General features: G+C 44.2%; 1 protein-coding gene across 1 annotated transcript in view; it reads left to right on the top strand.

Annotated features, from left to right (window-relative positions):
- LOC124593824 (sialin-like) overlaps positions 1 to 19,214 on the top strand; it is a 538,743-nt gene that overhangs the window by 499,333 nt on the left and 20,196 nt on the right. The window contains exon 11 of the mRNA XM_047132173.1: positions 16,098 to 16,183. Coding sequence (XP_046988129.1) covers positions 16,098 to 16,183 — 86 coding nt within the window. The remainder of the gene's footprint in view (positions 1 to 16,097; positions 16,184 to 19,214) is intronic.

Below are 19,214 nucleotides of genomic sequence, written 5' to 3' on the forward strand. Positions count from 1 at the left end.
AAGATCTTGTACGTCGTTGGCAGCAAAGAGATACCTCGGTAATTATTCAGATCACTCTTATCGCCTTTTTTATGAAGTGGGTGAATAATTGCTACGGTCCAATCTGAAGGCAGAGTTTCAGTTTCCCAAATCTTCACTATGATATCATGGAGATGTTTTATTGTATCATGATCTGCGTATTTCCACATTTTAGCCAAGATGCGATCCTCACCTGCAGATTTGTTATTTTTCAAGCCTTGTATAGTTTTCATGATTTCATCTAATGTGGGAGGGGGACTATCTGCAGGAGGAACAGTAGTTTCTTTTAAATATTTTACGGTGTTTTCTGTTTCCAGCAATTTGTCATGAATAGTGTAGTTGTACAAGAATGGATTTCTTTTCTTATGTATTCGAATATGTTATATTTATTTACATTCAAGGTCAACCTCCTGCCAACCCACAACTCATCAATCCTTTAAAAACATTGCTCTCATCTGGCATTACTATCTTCTTATATACAACCGCTTTATCCACAAACAACCTTAAAGAGCTTCCTCCGCATTCTACTACATCATTTATATAAACTGCAAACAGGAATAGCCCTATCACACTTCCTTTGTGTGCCCTGGTAATTACCTTTACATTTGTCGATTTTTCCCGTTAAGAGTGTCATGTTGAGCTCTCTCTGTAAGGAAGTCTTCAATCCATAAGCACACTGTACTCACATTCGGGAGGACGAAGGTTTAAACCTGCTTCTGGCCATCCAGGTTTATGTTTCCCATGATTTCCCTAAATCGCTCCTGGCAAGTACGGGGATACGGGGATGCTTCCTTTCAGAGGGTACGGCTGATTTCCTTCCTCACCCTTGACACAGTCCATCTCTAATAACATCGATGTCGATGGGACGTTAAACCAAATCTTCCTGCCCCTTTGGTAATGACGCTTTTCCACGACAGAGCGATTTTAGCTCTTTTTCTATTGCGCTATCAAAATGGTTCAAATGGCTCTGAGCACTATGGGACTTAACATCTATGGTCATCAGTCCCCTAGAACTTAGAACTACTTAAACCTAACTAACCTAAGGACATCACACAACACCCAGCCATCACGAGTCAGAGAAAATCCCTGACCCCGCCGGGAATCGAACCCGGGAACCCGGGCGTGGGAAGCGAGAACGCTACCGCACGACCACGAGATGCGGGCTCTATTGCGCTATCAGTTATCTTAATATCTGCCTTGTAGGAGTTCGTACAATGTCTGAAATGAGGGACCACATTACAATCTACCGCGGTGAAACAGTTTCGGAACACCGAATTCAGTATTTCGGCCTTCTCTCTGTCATTTTTCGTTTGTGTGAGGGAATGAATACATGGTTTCGAACCGTGTTGTCGTGTGTTCACGCGTGAGCGCTGTCCCATAAAAAATTATTTTTGCTGTGTGCATGAACGGTGTGGCATATGTATACAGGGTGAAAAGTATTTAAACCGACAAACTCTGGGAGGTTGTAGGGGACATCAAAACAAATGTTTTTCCCTAGTGTCATTTTTTCCTATGAGGATTACTTAAACCGGTGGAGGCCGTATTACGATCTTCAGTTGTTAGAGGTCGTATTACGATCTTCAGTTGTTAGATGGCGTATTACGCTATTCGTTGTAGGCAACTGCTGTCCACCAATGTAGTAGTGCATTGTCTCTGTCTACTAATGGAGCGATACACCTGGTGTGAGTACACTGATATGGCTGGTACGTACTACGTAGCGCACCACAACGGACGAGCTGCACAGCGGGTTTATCGACAACAATATCCTAATCGCCGTATCCCTCATCATACGACCTTTGCTGCTGTGTACCAACGTCTGCGTGAGGCCGGGTCATTTAACAGATTAACCGGACAGGGGCGCACGGTAAGAACGTTGCAATTTGAGGTAGCTGTCTTGCTGCATGCGGAGCGGGATCCTTCAATCAGTACTGGTGCAATTGCACGTAACATGAGGACGAATCAAACGAATGTAAGAACAGTCTTTCGAGAGCAGTTGTTACATCCATTTCATTTATATCGTGTCCAGAACCTGGAACCAGTTGATTATCCACCCAGAGCACAGTTTTCGCAGTGGTACCTGGAAGAGTGTGAAATGCATCCTACATTTCCATCCTCTGTGTTGTTTACCGTTGAAGCAACATTCGGGCGTGATGAAGTCTTCAACATCTACAATTCGCATGTTTGAGTGAGGATATCCCACATGCCAGAGTTACTAGCGCTCATTAAGTGTGGTTCTTCGTTAATGTGTGGGTCGGTGCTGTTGGGGACTGTTTAATTGGGCCGTATCTTCTACCTAGGCCATTAAATGGTAGGCACTATTACAATTTTCTCGTCAGAGCATTGCCAGAATTGCTGGAAGACGTCAAATTCTCTACAAGACAACGCATGTGGTTCCAACATGACGGGGCGCCGGCACATTTCAGTCGTCGTGTGCGTCGATTCCTGGACCGATGGTTCCCAGAAACGTGGATTAGCAGAGGTGGTCCTGTACCATGGCCCGCTCGATCCCCAGATATGTCCCCTCTGGACTTTTTTGTGTGGGGAGAGATGAACAACCTTGTTTACGCAACTCCTGTTGCATCAGAAGAGGATCTGGTTGCCCGGATAGTAGCAGCAGCAGCAACAATTCAGGATACTCCTTGGGTTTTTGCCCGTGTCAAACAGAACATGATCCGACGGTGTGACCCATGTTTAAGTGTCAATAGAAGCATTTTTGAAAATCTACTGTAATTGAAATTGGGTTGTGTTATTGTGTTGTCTCTTGGTCATAAAAAAAAAAATGGAAAAGTGTTTGTTGGTTTAATTAATTTGACGCCAGAGAAATCTTCCTCTACCGGTTTAAATACTCCTCATAGGAAAAAATGACATTAGGAAAAAATATTTGTTTTGATGTCCCCTACAACCTCCCAGAGGTTGTCGGTTTAAATACTTTTCACCCTGTATACACACGTTTTGACTTGAATCTTTCATCTGTTTCGTCATGAATCTTGATGACACTCGTTTTCTCAATTATTTTCTTACACCACAGGAATAAATTCAAGACGAGTCAGAATCTTAAAATAAAAGCAGTAGAAAAGTCATTCATTATGGTGTGACCTTAAGTTCTCTGCTCTGAGTGTCGTTAGTAGTCAATGCGTCTACTTGAGGATCTAAGTAAACCGCTACACGATTTCTCTGCTCGAGAGCGTCTTGCTCCGACAAAAAACGCTAACTAGATTCAAGTACTGGTAGTTCGCTTATCGAATTGCGTTACGTGTAACGACAAGATTCAATTTGTGGCCCTCGGGCGCGCGAATGAAAACGAAATGAAATTAGTGTACAGTGTCTCGCGCAGAAGATGGAGACCGTACGCAGGCGGGCAGATACAAGACAGCCTCGGCGCCGCGCAGGGTGTGTACTGACTGAGCCGGTGCGCCTAATCAGCGAGTCATGAGCAGCGTACACCCCCCCCCCCCTCCCCCCAGGGAGGCGACTGCCTGCTGGCGCCCAATTACCGCCCCCAGGGACCGGAGTGGAGCCGGGCAGCGCCTGCCTGGTTATTTCATAAGGCGAGGCGAGGCGCGCCGGGATTTCCCCAGGCTACCTGCAGCTGCAATCAACCACCGTCCTCGGCCGCTCTTCTTCTTCTCGTAATCACATTAGCTCTTCTGCTTCCTCTGCACGGCTGCCCAGCCCAGCTATGCTGCGCCAGCTATGCGCTGCAGCGGCACGCTATCGTGATCCTGCTTCTGCTGAAGGTAGAGCTGACATTCATTGCGCAGATAGTGTACTAACGAGAGATGTGGTTTTAAAAATTAATAAAAGCTTCAGTCCTTGCGATAGCTTGCTTACGCGCAACTGGCAGCTCACTTCTCTTGCCTGTTACGGGACCAGTCTCTAAAATGCTGTTTGGGGCTCATTCTGTAGACAGCGGGAGGTTCTCTAGAAATCTAACCAACAAAGCAATCGTAAAATGCGTTTTAGATAGGTACGTGCCGAGTAAAACTGTAGGGACGGGAAAAACCCACCGTGGTTCAACAACAAAGTTAGGACACTACTGCGAAAGCAAAGAGAGCTTCACTGCAAGTTTAAACGCAGCCAAAACCTCTCAGACAAGCTAAACGATGTCAAAGTTAGCGTAAGGAGGGCTATGCGTGAAGCGTTCAGTGAATTCGAAAGTAAAATTCTATGCACCGACTTGACAGAAAATCCTAGGAAGTTCTGATCTTACGTTAAATCAGTATGTGGCTCCTAACAGCATATCCAGACACTCCGGGATGATGATGGCATTGAAACAGAGGATGACACGCGTAAAGCTGAAATACTAAACACCGTTTTCCAAAGCTGTTTCACAGAGGAAGATCGCACTGCAGTTCCTTCTCTAAATCCTCGCACGAACGAAAAAATGGCTGACATCGAAATAAGTGTCCAAGGAATAGAAAAGCAACTGAAATCACTCAACAGAGAAAAGTCCACTGGACCTGACGGGATACCAATTCGATTCTACACGGAGTACGCGAAAGAACTTGCCCCCCTTCTAACAGCCGTGTACCGCAAGTCTCTAGAGGAACGGAAGGTTCCAAATGATTGGAAAAGAGCACAGGTTGTCCCAGTCTTCATGAAGGATCGTCGGGCAGATGCGAAAAACTATAGACCTATATCTCTGACGTCGATCTGTTGTAGAATTTTAGAACATGTTTTTTGCTCGCGTATCATGTGGTTTCTGGAAACCCAGAATCTACTCTGTAGGAATCAACTTCGATTCCGGAAACAGCGATCGTGTGAGACCCAACTCGCTTTATTTGTTCATGAGACCCAGAAAATATTACATACAGGCTCCCAGGTAGATGCCATTTTCCTTGACTTTCGGAAGGCATTCGATACAGTTTCGCACTGTCGCCTGATAAACAAACTTAGAGCCTACGGAATATCAGACCAGCTGTGTGGCTGGATTGAAGAGTTTTTGGCAAACAGAACACAGCATGTTGTTCTCAATGAAGAGACGTGTACAGACGTTAAAGTAACCTCTGGCGTGCAACAGGGGAGTGTTATGGGACCATTGCTTTTCACAATATACATAAATGACCTAGTAGATACTGTCGGAAGTTCCATGCGGCTTTTCACGGATGATGCTGTAGTATACAGAGAAGTTGCAGCCTTAGAAAATTGCAGCGAAATGCAGGAAGATCGGCAGCGGATAGGCACTTGGTGCAGGGAGTGGCGCCTGACCCTTAAAATAGACAAATGTAATGTATTGCGAATCATAGAAAGAAGGATCCTTTATTGTATGATTATGTGATAGGGGAACAAACACTGGTAACAGTTACTTCTGTAAAATATCTGGAAGTATGCGTGCGGAACGATTTGAAGTGGAACGATCATATAAAATTAATTGTTGGTAAGGCGGGTACCACGTTGAGATTCATTGGAAGAGTCCTTAGAAAATGTAGTCCATCAACAAAGGAGGTGGCTTACAAAACACTCGTTCGACCTATACTTGAGTATGGCTCATCAGTGTGGGATCCGTACCAGGTCGGGTTGAAGGAGGAGATAGAGAAGATCCAAAGAAGAGCGGCGCGTTTCGTCACAGGGTTATTTGGTAAGCGTGATAGCGTTACGGAGATGTTTAGCAAACTCAAGTGGCAGATTCTGCAAGAGAGGCGCTCTGCATCGCGGTATAGCTTGCTGTCCAGGTTTCGAGAGAGTGCGTTTCTGGATGAGGTATCGAATATATTGCTTCCCCCTACTTGTACCTCCAGAGGAGATCACGAATGTAAAATTAGAGAGATTCGAGCGCGCACGGAGGCTTTCCGGCAGCCGTTCTTCCTGCGAACCATAGGCGACTGGAACAGGAAAGGGAGGTAATGACAATGGTACTTAAAGTGCCCTTCGCCACACACCGTTGGGTGGCTTGCGGAGTATATATGTAGATGTAGATGTAGATAGCTACGGAAAGCAGCCTAAGGTCGGAAATAGGAGAGATCGAAATATTTTCAAAAGCCTTACCGTGTTCAGAAAGGATATATTAAAAAGAGGTGGTAGTGTAGTGTTTATTGCTGTCAGAAGTGGTTTACCTCGTAGAGAAATTGAAGTAGATAGTTCGTATGAGTTTGTATAGGCAGAGATGATACAGAACAGTTAAAAAAATCTTGAGTCTCATATGTCTCATAAGTATCCCGCTTGCAGAATTATAGTTGGTGGTGACTTCAATCTACCCTGGATATTTTGGCGGAAATGAAGGTTCAAAGGCGTTGGTAGGTGTGAAACGTCGTCTGAAATCATACTGAATGCGTTCTCAGAAAATTATTTTTAACAATATGTTCAGGAGCCCATTCAGGGTTTAAATGGCTGCGAATACTTACTTTATCCCTTAGCAACAAATAATCCTCAGGAAATAGGGAGCAGCGTGATGGATGTAGGGATTAGTGACCACAAGGATGTTGTAGCGAGGCTGAATACTGTAACATCCAGGCAAGAGAAAGAAATTATTGAAAAATGGAGATAAGAATGCGCTTGACTCCTTCCAATCTCATTATGTAAGCGAACACCAGATGTGTTTTAAATTCAAAGAAATAGCATCGGCAGCAATTGAGAGGTATACAGGGTGTTACAAAAAGGTACGGCCAAACTTTCAGGAAACATTCCTCACACACAAATAAAGAAAAGATGTTATGTGGACATGTGTCCAGAAACTCTTAATTTCCATGTTAGAACTCATTTTAGTTTCGTCCACCTACGCTCAATGGAGCACGTTATCATGATTTCACACGGGATACTCTACCAGAGTATGTGCCTTTACAAGTACGATACAACATGTGGTTCATGCACGATGGAGCTCCTGCACATTTCAGTCGAAGTGTTCGTATGCTTCTCAACAACAGATTCGGTGACCAATGGATTGGTAGAGGCGGACCAATTCCATGGCCTCCAAGCTCTCCTGACCTCAACCCTCTTGACTTTCATTTATGGGGGCATTTGAAAGCTCTTGTCTACGCAAACCCGGTAGCGCATGTAGAGACTCTTCGTGCTCGTGTTACGGACGGCTGTAATACAATACGCCATTCTCCAGGGCTGCGTCAGCGATTCCATGCGACGGAGGGTGGATGCATGTATCCTCACTAACGGAAGACATTTTGAACATTTCCTGTAACAAAGTGTTTGAAGTCACGCTGGTACGTTCTGTTGCTGTGTGTATCCATTCCATGATTAATGTTATTTGAAGAGAAGTAATAAAATGAGCTCTAACATGGAAAGTAAGCGTTTCCGGACACATGTCCACATAACATATTTTATTTCTTTGTGTGTGAGGAATGTTTCTTGAAAGTTTGACCGTACCTTTTTGTAAGGTCGATTGTGAAAATTTACAATTCGATCACGTTGGAGTACATACTGACGAAACTAAAATGATCTCTAACATGGAAATTAAGCGTTTCCGGACACATGTCCACATAATTTCTTTTCTTTATTTGTGTGTGAGGAATGTTTCCTGAAAGTTTGGCTGTACCTTTTTGTAACACCCTGTATAGGACGTCGATTTGCAACCTGGCGTCAGTTCTCAGCGGGACTCATCAGCATAAGCAGCACTTTCCTGAAGATGGCGAACAATTGGATCGCCGAAATATCGAGTCAAGTTGATTTTAGGATCCGGCAGCAAACCCGAAGAGACCTTCAAGACTTATTACGCCGGGAAAGCCTACGTAGTCACAAAGTTCATTATTCTTAGAAAAAGTTTATAATTTTCTAAAGGTTATGTATTTCGGTTTGTTTAACCAGTGATGTCTCAGTTTTGAGCATGTAAGATCGGCTCAAATATATATTTTAACGACTTTTTGCAATGTTAAGTATTTAATACATCAGCTTTTAACTATTGTAACGTATATTTCACACAATCAGTCCATCTCTCTCACTCCCCTTCTGCTCGGTTTCACAATGAATCTCAAGCTAATATGAGCCTTTCCTACGGTTAATTTTATGTGATCGGTACACTTTAAATCGTTCCAATCTTTCCCAATTGTAGTTAGCTGGCACTGAAACATTGTAAACACAAAGAGTTTTCATAGCGACCGATATGTGTTGAGGTAAAACTCAGACTATTCCACGAAAAGAGCAAACCCGCTAGGATATACACTCCTGGAAATGGAAAAAAGAACACATTGACACCGGTGTGTCAGACCCACCATACTTGCTCCGGACACTGCGAGAGGGCTGTGCAAGCAATGATCACACGCACGGCACAGCGGACACACCAGGAACCGCGGTGTTGGCCGTCGAATGGCGCTAGCTGCGCAGCATTTGTGCACCGCCGCCGTCAGTGTCAGCCAGTTTGCCGTGGCATACGGAGCTCCATCGCAGTCTTTAACACTGGTAGCATGCCGCGACAGCGTGGACGTGAATCGTATGTGCAGTTGACGGACTTTGAGCGAGGGCGTATAGTGGGCATGCGGGAGGCCGGGTGGACGTACCGCCGAATTGCTCAACACGTGGGGCGTGAGGTCTCCACAGTACATCGATGTTGTCGCCAGTGGTCGGCGGAAGGTGCACGTGCCCGTCGACCTGGGACCGGACCGCAGCGACGCACGGATGCACGCCAAGACCGTAGGATCCTACGCAGTGCCGTAGGGGACCGCACCGCCACTTCCCAGCAAATTAGGGACACTGTTGCTCCTGGGGTATCGGCGAGGACCATTCGCAACCGTCTCCATGAAGCTGGGCTACGGTCCCGCACACCGTTAGGCCGTCTTCCGCTCACGCCCCAACATCGTGCAGCCCGCCTCCAGTGGTGTCGCGACAGGCGTGAATGGAGGGACGAATGGAGACGTGTCGTCTTCAGCGATGAGAGTCGCTTCTGCCTTGGTGCCAATGATGGTCGTATGCGTGTTTGGCGCCGTGCAGGTGAGCGCCAAAATCAGGACTGCATACGACCGAGGCACACAGGGCCAACACCCGGCATCATGGTGTGGGGAGCGATCTCCTACACTGGCCGTACACCACTGGTGATCGTCGAGGGGACACTGAATAGTGCACGGTACATCCAAACCGTCATCGAACCCATCGTTCTACCATTCCTAGACCGGCAAGGGAACTTGCTGTTCCAACAGGACAATGCACGTCCGCATGTATCCCGTGCCACCCAACGTGCTCTAGAAGGTGTAAGTCAACTACCCTGGCCAGCAAGATCTCCGGATCTGTCCCCCATTGAGCATGTTTGGGACTGGATGAAGCGTCGTCTCACGCGGTCTGCACGTCCAGCACGAACGCTGGTCCAACTGAGGCGCCAGGTGGAAATGGCGTGGCAAGCCGTTCCACAGGACTACATCCAGCATCTCTACGATCGTCTCCATGGGAGAATAGCAGCCTGCATTGCTGCGAAAGGTGGATATACACTGTACTAGTGCCGACATTGTGCATGCTCTGTTGCCTGTGTCTATGTGCCTGTGGTTCTGTCAGTGTGATCATGTGATGTATCTGACCCCAGGAATGTGTCAATAAAGTTTCCTCTTTCTGGGACAATGAATTCACGGTGTTCTTATTTCAATTTCCAGGAGTGTATTTAAATGAGCACTAACACAAAATGATACGATATTCTTTATTGATCCCCACTGCGCCTTTCGGATACTAAAGAGCTGAAGCATAAATGGAAGTTCTACATGTTTCTCGTCTTGACTGTTAGAGAACGACACAAAGCATTGCAAACAGTAATTTTCTCCTGGCGATAAGGATGGTGATGGCTATCGAAGCATCAGGAATGATAGTGGAAGTGGTCCGATTTTTAAATACTTTATGCAGACATACTGTGACAAAAGAGGTTTTTGTGTGGTGTATTTCACTGTAACATTGTTTCGACAAAATAAAACAATACGCATTTTCTTATTCACGCACTGTCTCGCAAGCCAAAGAAAGGCGTATCAGATGCGGGAGAAAAGTTGATTTGGCCTTGAATCGAGAACGAAATCAACTGCAATATTATACAGGGAAACGTCTTGGTATTTGCTCGATGTTTTTTAGGGACAGTGTGATTAAGAAGCCACGTCTCTCATATACAACAATTCCAGAACCCCAACAGCTGCACGATCTATCTTCGTTCACATTTGAGACAACCCTAAGAAAATGCCGTCTGTGCTAGTCTGCTCCTTATATCCTTCTTGCTTCGTCTCTCATTTACTTTGCTTCCAAGGTAGAAGAATGTGTAGTCCAAGCACGGACGAGGACGAGAGGTTGCCCTAAACCTCATACCGCCCCTTCTATCTCCCCCACCCCCTACATGGCCCTCTTTTAAGAGAACCGTTGGCAGGATGAAGGTGACTAGTCTTCAATCATCATACAGAGGTACAGTCAAATCTAAGCTGTTAGGTTCACAACCTGACCTAGAAAATCAAAGTTCAAATTGCATGCATCTCCCATTTAATAAATTCTTCAGTACCACGACTATTACTATTTTTTTTAAGATAAAGTCTTACAGTTTCTTGCTCTCAAAGAGTTATTTTAGACTATTATCTGTTCATCAGCTCAAACATTACATTAAGTTGTCTCACTAAAAACTCCACCTGAACAACTATGTTGTACAGTGACGCCACGTGGCCGTCGTGGGGTGAAAACAAAGAAAAGTACTGCAAAATAGCAACTAATTTAATTTTTTAAAAGTTTTTTCATCATTCTTCTACACCCAGATTTCGCTAACACAATTTTAATTATTTTGAATGTTGAAATTAGAATTCCATAATGGTTCTACTAAATTTTCAGGTGCATAATTTGGTCATTGATAACAACGCCACGCATGACGGTATAATTTACGAATGTTTGCATAAAAGTATGAAAATTTATAACTGAAATTAATTTCTACGCACCTCATCCTACGATTGCACACACATCTTAGAAACATACTACTAAATGTTTTTCACACAAATCTGCCTAATTTATACATCCTTAACCGAGTGTTTAAAATTGAAAAAAACTGAATTAGAAAGGTAGAATCATATCCATAGATGAAATATGCGATACTTCGCGTCTCGAAAACGATAAATAAATTGTTGGATACCAATGACTATAATATATCTACATCTACAATTACATAATTGATCTGCGATTCACAATTAAGTGTCTGGTAGCGGGTTCATCGGACCACCTTGAAGCTATTTCTCTACCATTCCATTCTCGAAGAGACCACGTGAAAAACGATCACTTAAATCTTTACATGCGAGCTCTGATTTCTCTTATTTTATGATGATCATCACCTCTCCTTATACTGGTGGGCGCCAACAAAATCTGTTCACACTCTGAGGAGAAGGATGCTGACTGAAATCTCATAGCAAGATCCCGTCGCATACGAAAAACGCCTTTGTTTTAATGATTGCCACCCCAATCCGCGTATCATATCCGTAGCACCCTCTCCCCATTTTGTGATAATACAAGATGAGCTGCCCTTCTTTGGACTTTTTCGATGTCCTCCATCAACCCTATCTGACACGGATGCCACACTGCACAGCAGTATTCCAGAAGAGGGCGGACAAGCATAGTGTAAGCAATCTCATTAGCAGACCTGCTGCGTTTTTTAAGTGTTTTGCCAATATATCGCCGTCTTTAATTTGCTTTCACCACAACATTTTCTATGTGATCGTTCCAGTTTTATTCATAACTGTAATCCCTAATCAATTTTATTTATTAATTTATTCTAAGCGTTTTATTGATTTACAGCCTTTAGATTTGTGTGACTTATCGTGTAACCAAAATGTAACGGATTTCTTTTACTAGTCATGTGGACGACTTCACACTTGTCATTATTTAGAGTCAAACGCCATTTTTCATCCCATACAGATATCTTGTCTATATCGTTTTGCAATTAGTTTTGATCATATGATGACTTTACAAACGGCAAATGACAGCATCATCAACAAACAATCTAAGACGGCTGCTTAGATCGTCGTCTAAGCCGTTTATTTAGATCAGTAACAACATAGGACCAGTTATTACTCCTGTTTTACTCGATGACTACCGTCAATTACTAGATCAGTGATCTTTCTGACAAGAAATCGAGAATCAAGTAGAACAACGAAGATTATAATCCCCAGGCACGTAATTTGATTAAAACTCGCTTGTGAAGAAAGATGTCAAAAGCCTTCTGGAAATATAAAAATATAGAATCAATTTGACCTACCCCGCCGACAGGATTCATTACTTCGTGAGAATAAAGAGCTAGTTGTGCTTCGCAAGAATGATATTTCCTAAATCTGAGCTGACTATTTGTTAATAAATTGTTTTCTGTGAGATAATTCATAATGTCTGAGCACAGTATGTTTTCCAGAAGCGTACCGCAAATCGATGTTAGAGATGTGGGTCTGTAATTCAGTGGATTATTCCTAATTCCTTACCCGAGTGTAGGTGTGCCTTCTGCGACTTTCCAGTCTTCAGGTACGGATCTTTCGACGAGCAAGCCTTTTTATATAATTGCAAAGTATGTGGGTACTGTGTCAGCATACTCTGAAAGGAGCCTTATTCGTATGCAGTCTGGACCGGAGGCCGCGCCTGTATTGAGAGATTGAAGCTGCTTCGCTGCAACTACTTCTAAGTTACTCATGTTGGCAACTCTTCTGGTTCTACTTCTGGAATATTTACTTCGTCTTGTTTGGTGAACGGATTTCGGAAAACTGTTTTATAACTCTGCTTTAGTAGCACTGTCATCATCAGAGATATCGCCATAGGAATATAAAAAAAAGGGGGGAAGGATTATCTGTTTAGCAAGAGTAATAGAAGGCAGATTTCAGACTACCTAACAGATCAAAACGAAAATTTCTGTTCCGACACTGACAATGTTGAGTGTTTATGGAAAAGTTCAAGGCAATCGTCAAATGCGTTTAAGACAGGTATGTGCCGAGTAAAACTGTGAGGGACGGGAAAAACCCACCGTGGTTCAACAACAAAGTTAGGAAACTACTGCGAAAGCAAACAGAGCTTCACTCCAAGTTTAAACGCAGCCAAAACCTCTCAGACAAACAGAAGCTAAACGATGTCAAAGTTAGCATGCGCCGTGTACTGAACGGTGGCCTAGATAGGACGTCGATTTGCAACCTGGCGTCAGTTCTCAGCGGGACTCATCAGCATAAGCAGCATTTTCCTGAAGATGGCGAACAGTTGGATCGCCGAAATATCGAATCAAGTTGATTTTAGAATCAGGCAGCAAACCCGAAGAGACTTTCAAGAATGATGAAAATTTCGAAAATTAAATTTTGAAAGATGTATAATACGAAATAGAGAATTCATAATCAGCTCATTGCCTTAAAGATAAGGACTTGCCTTTAGTTACTGCAAAATAACCTTACCTATAAGAACACCTAGGGCACTATCTTTATTACACACTTTAAAAAATACTTTATCAAGGTCGTAAGTACGATTCAACAATAGAATCTTCAGGCAAGGAAAGGTTACTTTAGGCTGCACTGTGTCTGTTGACACAACGGAATTAAGTAGAGTTACATTCAACAGCAATCGACCCGAAACACATTGGCGGAAAAAAATTAGTGCACCTTGAAAGGCGATGTCGATTTTGATCCGATGACGGCATATGCCAAATGAGGAACAGCAGATGCACTGATAATGGTTTCACCGTCGTGTGCCAACAGATAGCGTAGTGACATAACTACCAGAGCGCCATCTGTGTCTACCCTTTAACTGGGACTACTCGCCCCCAGAAGGCTCAGTGTGGTGTAAAACGTGGGAAGTAAGCAACGCATACATACTCTGTCTTCCTACTGCCACCTGAGCGAATTTGGAATGGGTCAAATCGTGGCCTTCCGAGTTGTGCGACAGTGCTTTCGGGGAACTGCCACACAACTTGGACGTGCTGCGTCGGTTGTGCAACGATGCCGGTATCAGAGATCACGCGAACATTCTCACTTCCATAGACGAGTTTCTGGACGTCCATGTAGCATAAACGCCCGCCAGGATCATCGTATTGTAAGGGCAGCAATGGCAGATCTTACAGCTGCCACAGCACAGATAAGAGGATTTGTGAGCCCCGAGGTGTCAACACGAATGTTGCGAACCGGTTAATAGTAACTGAACTATGGGCAAGCACACCCCTAGTCCGTCTTCCACTCACACCACAGCACTGAGGTGCACGGTTCGACTGATGCCGTCAGAGGATCGCTTGCAGGATGGAATGGCGCTCCGTGGTCTTAAGCGATGAAAGCAGATTCTGCCTGCACGCAATTGATGGTCGTTTCCGGGTACGATGTAGACCTGGTGAGCGCTGTCTCGTAGAGTGCATTTGTCCACCCACACTGGCTCCACCCTAGGCGTTATGGTGTGGCATGCGATAAGCTACAAGTTCACCTTGAGTGTTTATGGATAGGACGCTAACCAGCGCTTGGTACACGCAGAATGTTGTTACACCGGTTATTTTGTCGTTCTTCCAAGAGGAAGGTCATGTGTTGTTCCAACAGGAAAATGCTATACACGCTGTCCATGGAACTCAATGCGCTCTGCAAAAAGTGCAGCAACTTACATGGCCAGCACGATCTCCGGACTTGTGGGACATTAAGGGACGAGAAGTGACTCTAGCGACTCGTCAACCAACGACTCTTCCAGAACTACGTGAACAGATTGAACGAGCTTACCATAGCATATACCAGGACAATATTTGCCATCTGTACGATCGACTGGATGCCAGAGTCACGCCTGTATTGCCGCCAGTGGAGGTTACACCACGTACTAATATGAGTATTTCAGCATGGGTCGATACGTGGTGCCTCAGAACGATCTATAAATGTAATCATTTCATGTGCTCCATATGCCCTGTTTCAACAATAAATCTTGATTGAACTGAAAAATCTAAAAGAGTGTTCCAATTTTTTCCCGGCAGCGTGTATGTAAACGGTACGAGAGGAACTCAGTATCATTCTACAGCCGCCTCGCCGGCACGTCTAAGTTCGCAGTGTCAAATAGTCCAGTGCCCCTCGCATCAATGCAGTCATGGCTGTGCTGGTTGCCGTCCAGTCGAACTCCCGCGGAAGAAAGCTCTTCGGGCTGTGCGGGTTCGCCCACCTCGGCCAGAGAGAGAACAACATCGCTGTCTATAAAGACTGTCTCACTCGCCATCCCTCCCGGGAAGTTCTAAAATGGTTCAAATGGGTCTGAGCACTATGGGACGTAACTTCTGATGTCATCAGTCCCCTAGAACTAACCTAAGGACATCACACACATCCATGGCCGAGGCAGTATTCGAACCTGCGACCGTAGTGGTCGCGCGGTTCCAGACTGTAGCGACTAGAACCGCTCGGCCACCCCGGCTGGCGGGGAAGTTCTAACTGAACTATAACAGCCCAATTTGGAAGTATCCTTTTGAAGAGCAGTCCATCAACGAAGCAGTTCGATTCATTATTGTTCTACAGTGTGGGGCCGTTATTAGATAGGATTGATGCAGAGTATAGAGAGGATCCGAAGAAAAGAGACACGTTTCGCCACAGGTTAGTGTAATAAGCTCGAAAGCGTCGCTGAGATGCTTATCCAACTCTAGTGGCAGACGCTAAAAGAAAATCGTTGAACATCACGAAGTGGCTTACTATTAAAATTCTGAGAGTGTACGTTCCTAGAAGATTCAAACATATATTTGCGTCCTCACGTAAGGATCACAAAAATAAAATTAGAGAGATATTGGAGTTCAGAGCGACGATTACTAACAATCAATCTTTCCATCCACCATTCGTGAATGGAATGGGAAAAGCGCGGAAGGGGGGGGGGGGGGGCCTGAATGACAGTGGCATCTTAGTAGTCTCCCGTCACACACCGTAAGTTGTCTTGCAGAGCCGAGGTGAAATGTACGAGTAGAACTAAGTTGCTGACTGGCAAAGACACTTCAAGCAACGTGTCGTTAAACGTAAAGCGTGGAAAAGTAGAGCGCAAAGTCGATTCTTAAGACTTACATCCCATTTTTAACATTTTTGATTAGTGTCTTATAGATTGGTAATAAGAAGTCTGAAAACTTTGAGTGCCTATCATGAGTAGTGTGTACTGTATATCCTCATAGTGCACCGACCTACATAAATGTATTTACATGCTCCAGCGATTTTTTGACAGGAAGTCCCACGTGCCACGCACTTTTGTTGCAGGGACTGTGATGGCAATCATCAGCCTGCTGTCCATGTGCTCCGGCTTCCTCGTGCCCACCGTCGTCAGCTGCTTCGTCTCCGACCAGGTGCGTTCCATTTGCTGACGACCATCTGTCAGTAAATGTGGTGCCTGTTACTTCGAACATGTCCAGAAGAACAGACACCATTTCTGATGCTGCAGCCATTATGAATCAAGACAAAGAGGAATTAAAGACAACAGCTGTCTGTGGGCTTGATTTAAATCAATGGGGAATTCCTGAAAATTTGTGCCAGACCGAGATTCGAACGTGGGTCTCCTGCTTAATAGGCAAATGCGCTGACTTCTACGCCATCTGGACACAGAGTCCCATCAGACCTAAATTGTCTACTTATGCACATACCATTTATGTAATATCACTTGCTCATTATCCTCATTACTTGGGATATTTCGTCGATTCCTGTAAGAATTCGAGCTTGCTGTGCATCTGCCCTGTAGGCATCCTATTGTAGGTGTTGTGTCTAGACAAGACAGCCTAGACACAATGAGAGGAAGCCGAAAGGCACGCACTAAGCTAAAGCAGGATGGCGTGAGGTCTGAAACAGGATACGTAATGAATGCTATAAAGAAAAGTACGTAGCTTCTGGAATACTTAACTTTAATCCATCCTTGGTACATCGCTATTGACGATATAAGTGAGACTCTTTAGATACATGCAATGTTGCTAATGGCGCCTTGCTAGGTCGTAGCCATTGACTTAGCTGAAGGCTATTCTAACTATCTGCTCTGCAAATGAGCGAGGCTTCGTCAGTGTAGTCGCTAACAAAGTCGTCCGTACAACTGGGGGCGAGTGCTATCCCGTATCTCGAGACCTGCCTTGTGGTGGCGCTCGGTCTGCGATCACACAGTGGCGACACGCGGGTCCGACATGTACTAATGGACCGCGGCCGATTTAAAACTACCACCTAGCAAGTGTGGTGTCTGGTGGTGACACCACAGTAGGAATCGGAGAAATGCCGCGAGTAATGAGGATAATGGGCAAGAGGCAGTACATGAGTAGTGTGTGGATAAGTTTTGAATTTGTATCTAACGGAAGGTTTGCTAGGTCAGTCCAAGCAGTTGCGATGACCACTTTACCCGGATGGCGTAGTGATCAGAGTATCTGCGTAGTGAGCAGGAGGTCCTTGTTCGAATCCTGTTTCAGCACAAATTTTCAGCTTTCCCCGTTGATTTAGATCAACGCCCTCTAGCCGCTAACGTCTTCAATTCCCCTGTGCCTTGACATGTGTTTCTTATTATAACCACATTTCACAGTAAGCTAAAAATTTACTCTTGTGTCAATGTCAAGATCATTCGACACATTCGCGCGGTTACCCCCGTACATGAGTAGTGTGTGGATAAGTTTTGAATTTGTATCTAACGGAAGGTTTGCTAGGTCAGTCCAAGCAGTTGCGATGACCACTTTACCCGGATGGCGTAGTGATCAGAGTATCTGCGTAGTGAGCAGGAGGTCCTTGTTCGAATCCTGTTTCAGCACAAATTTTCAGCTTTCCCCGTTGATTTAGATCAACGCCCTCTAGCCGCTAACGTCTTCAATTCCCCTGTGCCTTGACATGTGTTTCTTATTATAACCACATTTCACAGTAAGCTAAAAATTTACTCTTGTGTCAATGTCAAGATCATTCGACACATTCGCGCGGTTACCCCCGTCGGAGGTTCGAGTCCTTCCCTGGGCATGAGTGTGTGTGTTGTACTTAGCGTAAGTTAGTTTAAGTTAGTTAAATTACTGTGTAAGCCTTGGAACCGATGACCTCAGCAATTTGGTCCCATAGAACCTTACCACAAATTTCCAAATTTTCCGTTCGACACGGATTACTATTTAAATTAGACGAAGATGGAAGAATCAGCACTTCCTCTGTGGAGAGAACGATGCCGTTACTCGCTTGATTTTAGGGAAATCACAACTACATTGAAATAAAGTACGTTGTGATTTTGTAGCAAGTGAACTGCACTGTTGTTGCTAAAGTTACCAGCATGGGCGTCATCATAAATAAGTGTATTGCATCCTTGCGTTAGTTATAGAATCTCGTATACTTAGTATCGTAAATATACAGTCACTAATAAACAACAAAATAACAAGGAGTACCGAGAAAGAACTTTAGAAAGCAAATATACTGTACAAGTAAAATTTTGGTTAATAGTAAAACACATGTAAGAAAAACATTTTAACTATGGTGATCGTAAACATCCATTATGATTATGATAAAGAGTTGAAAAATAAAATGAACATGTTGAAGGCAGAATGTAAGATAATCAACAAGCGTATGAAATATAAAACACATTTCATCGAGTTATGCATAAATTTCGGTTATTTCCGCCAGGACGGCGAACCTAGTATCTTGTTGCACGTGATTCAGAAAATAATGTTCCTTTAACACCATCTCACGTTGGGTCCGTAGTGGCTCGAAAACTACTTAATGGTACCATAATTCAATTCAGACTCAACAAGCGACTGGTTGTATGTCATACGTACATAAACCACCAATGTAACAATTTGTTTTCAAACAAGACGAACGGCGCGTGATGTTGACATTTGCACTGTTGTGTAGATATTTTCATCGCAGTTGAGATACAAAGATAAATGGGAATAAGAAATCAAACGAAACGCTAATACTTTTGACGAGCCACAGGAACCCAATGTCCCTTACAGGAAAATATTCAGAAAATATTCCAGAGCAACCTCCGAGCCAATGGTGATGGCGTATTTATTTGTTGTAAATAATGTGATAATATGTTTTGGTCACTGCAGATTCTGAGGATGAAACAACGTGGGTGAAAGTAACATTGGAAGGTAGCACCGGAGGTCACCGGAGCCCTAGTGGCTGAACACCTCGGACAAATGTAGGAGAATGAAGCTGGTAAACATTCTTATTATGCTATTCCGCAGCAGTGGGAATCTCAGTTTGCCAGCTGTAGCTGAGAGAGTGATGTACATTTTATTCTCCAAAAAAGGTCATCGTGTTTTAGAATTATGCAGACGGTTTATGTCAGTGCGTTGTTACGGTTTTGTGTTTGATAATGGGATGTCTCGCAAAAACAAGTGGAGAAAATAAAGCAAAGTGAATCTGTGTGTGTTCCAT

Source organism: Schistocerca americana, chromosome 2, assembly GCF_021461395.2.
Source record: "Schistocerca americana isolate TAMUIC-IGC-003095 chromosome 2, iqSchAmer2.1, whole genome shotgun sequence".
NCBI lineage: Eukaryota > Metazoa > Arthropoda > Insecta > Orthoptera > Acrididae > Schistocerca > Schistocerca americana.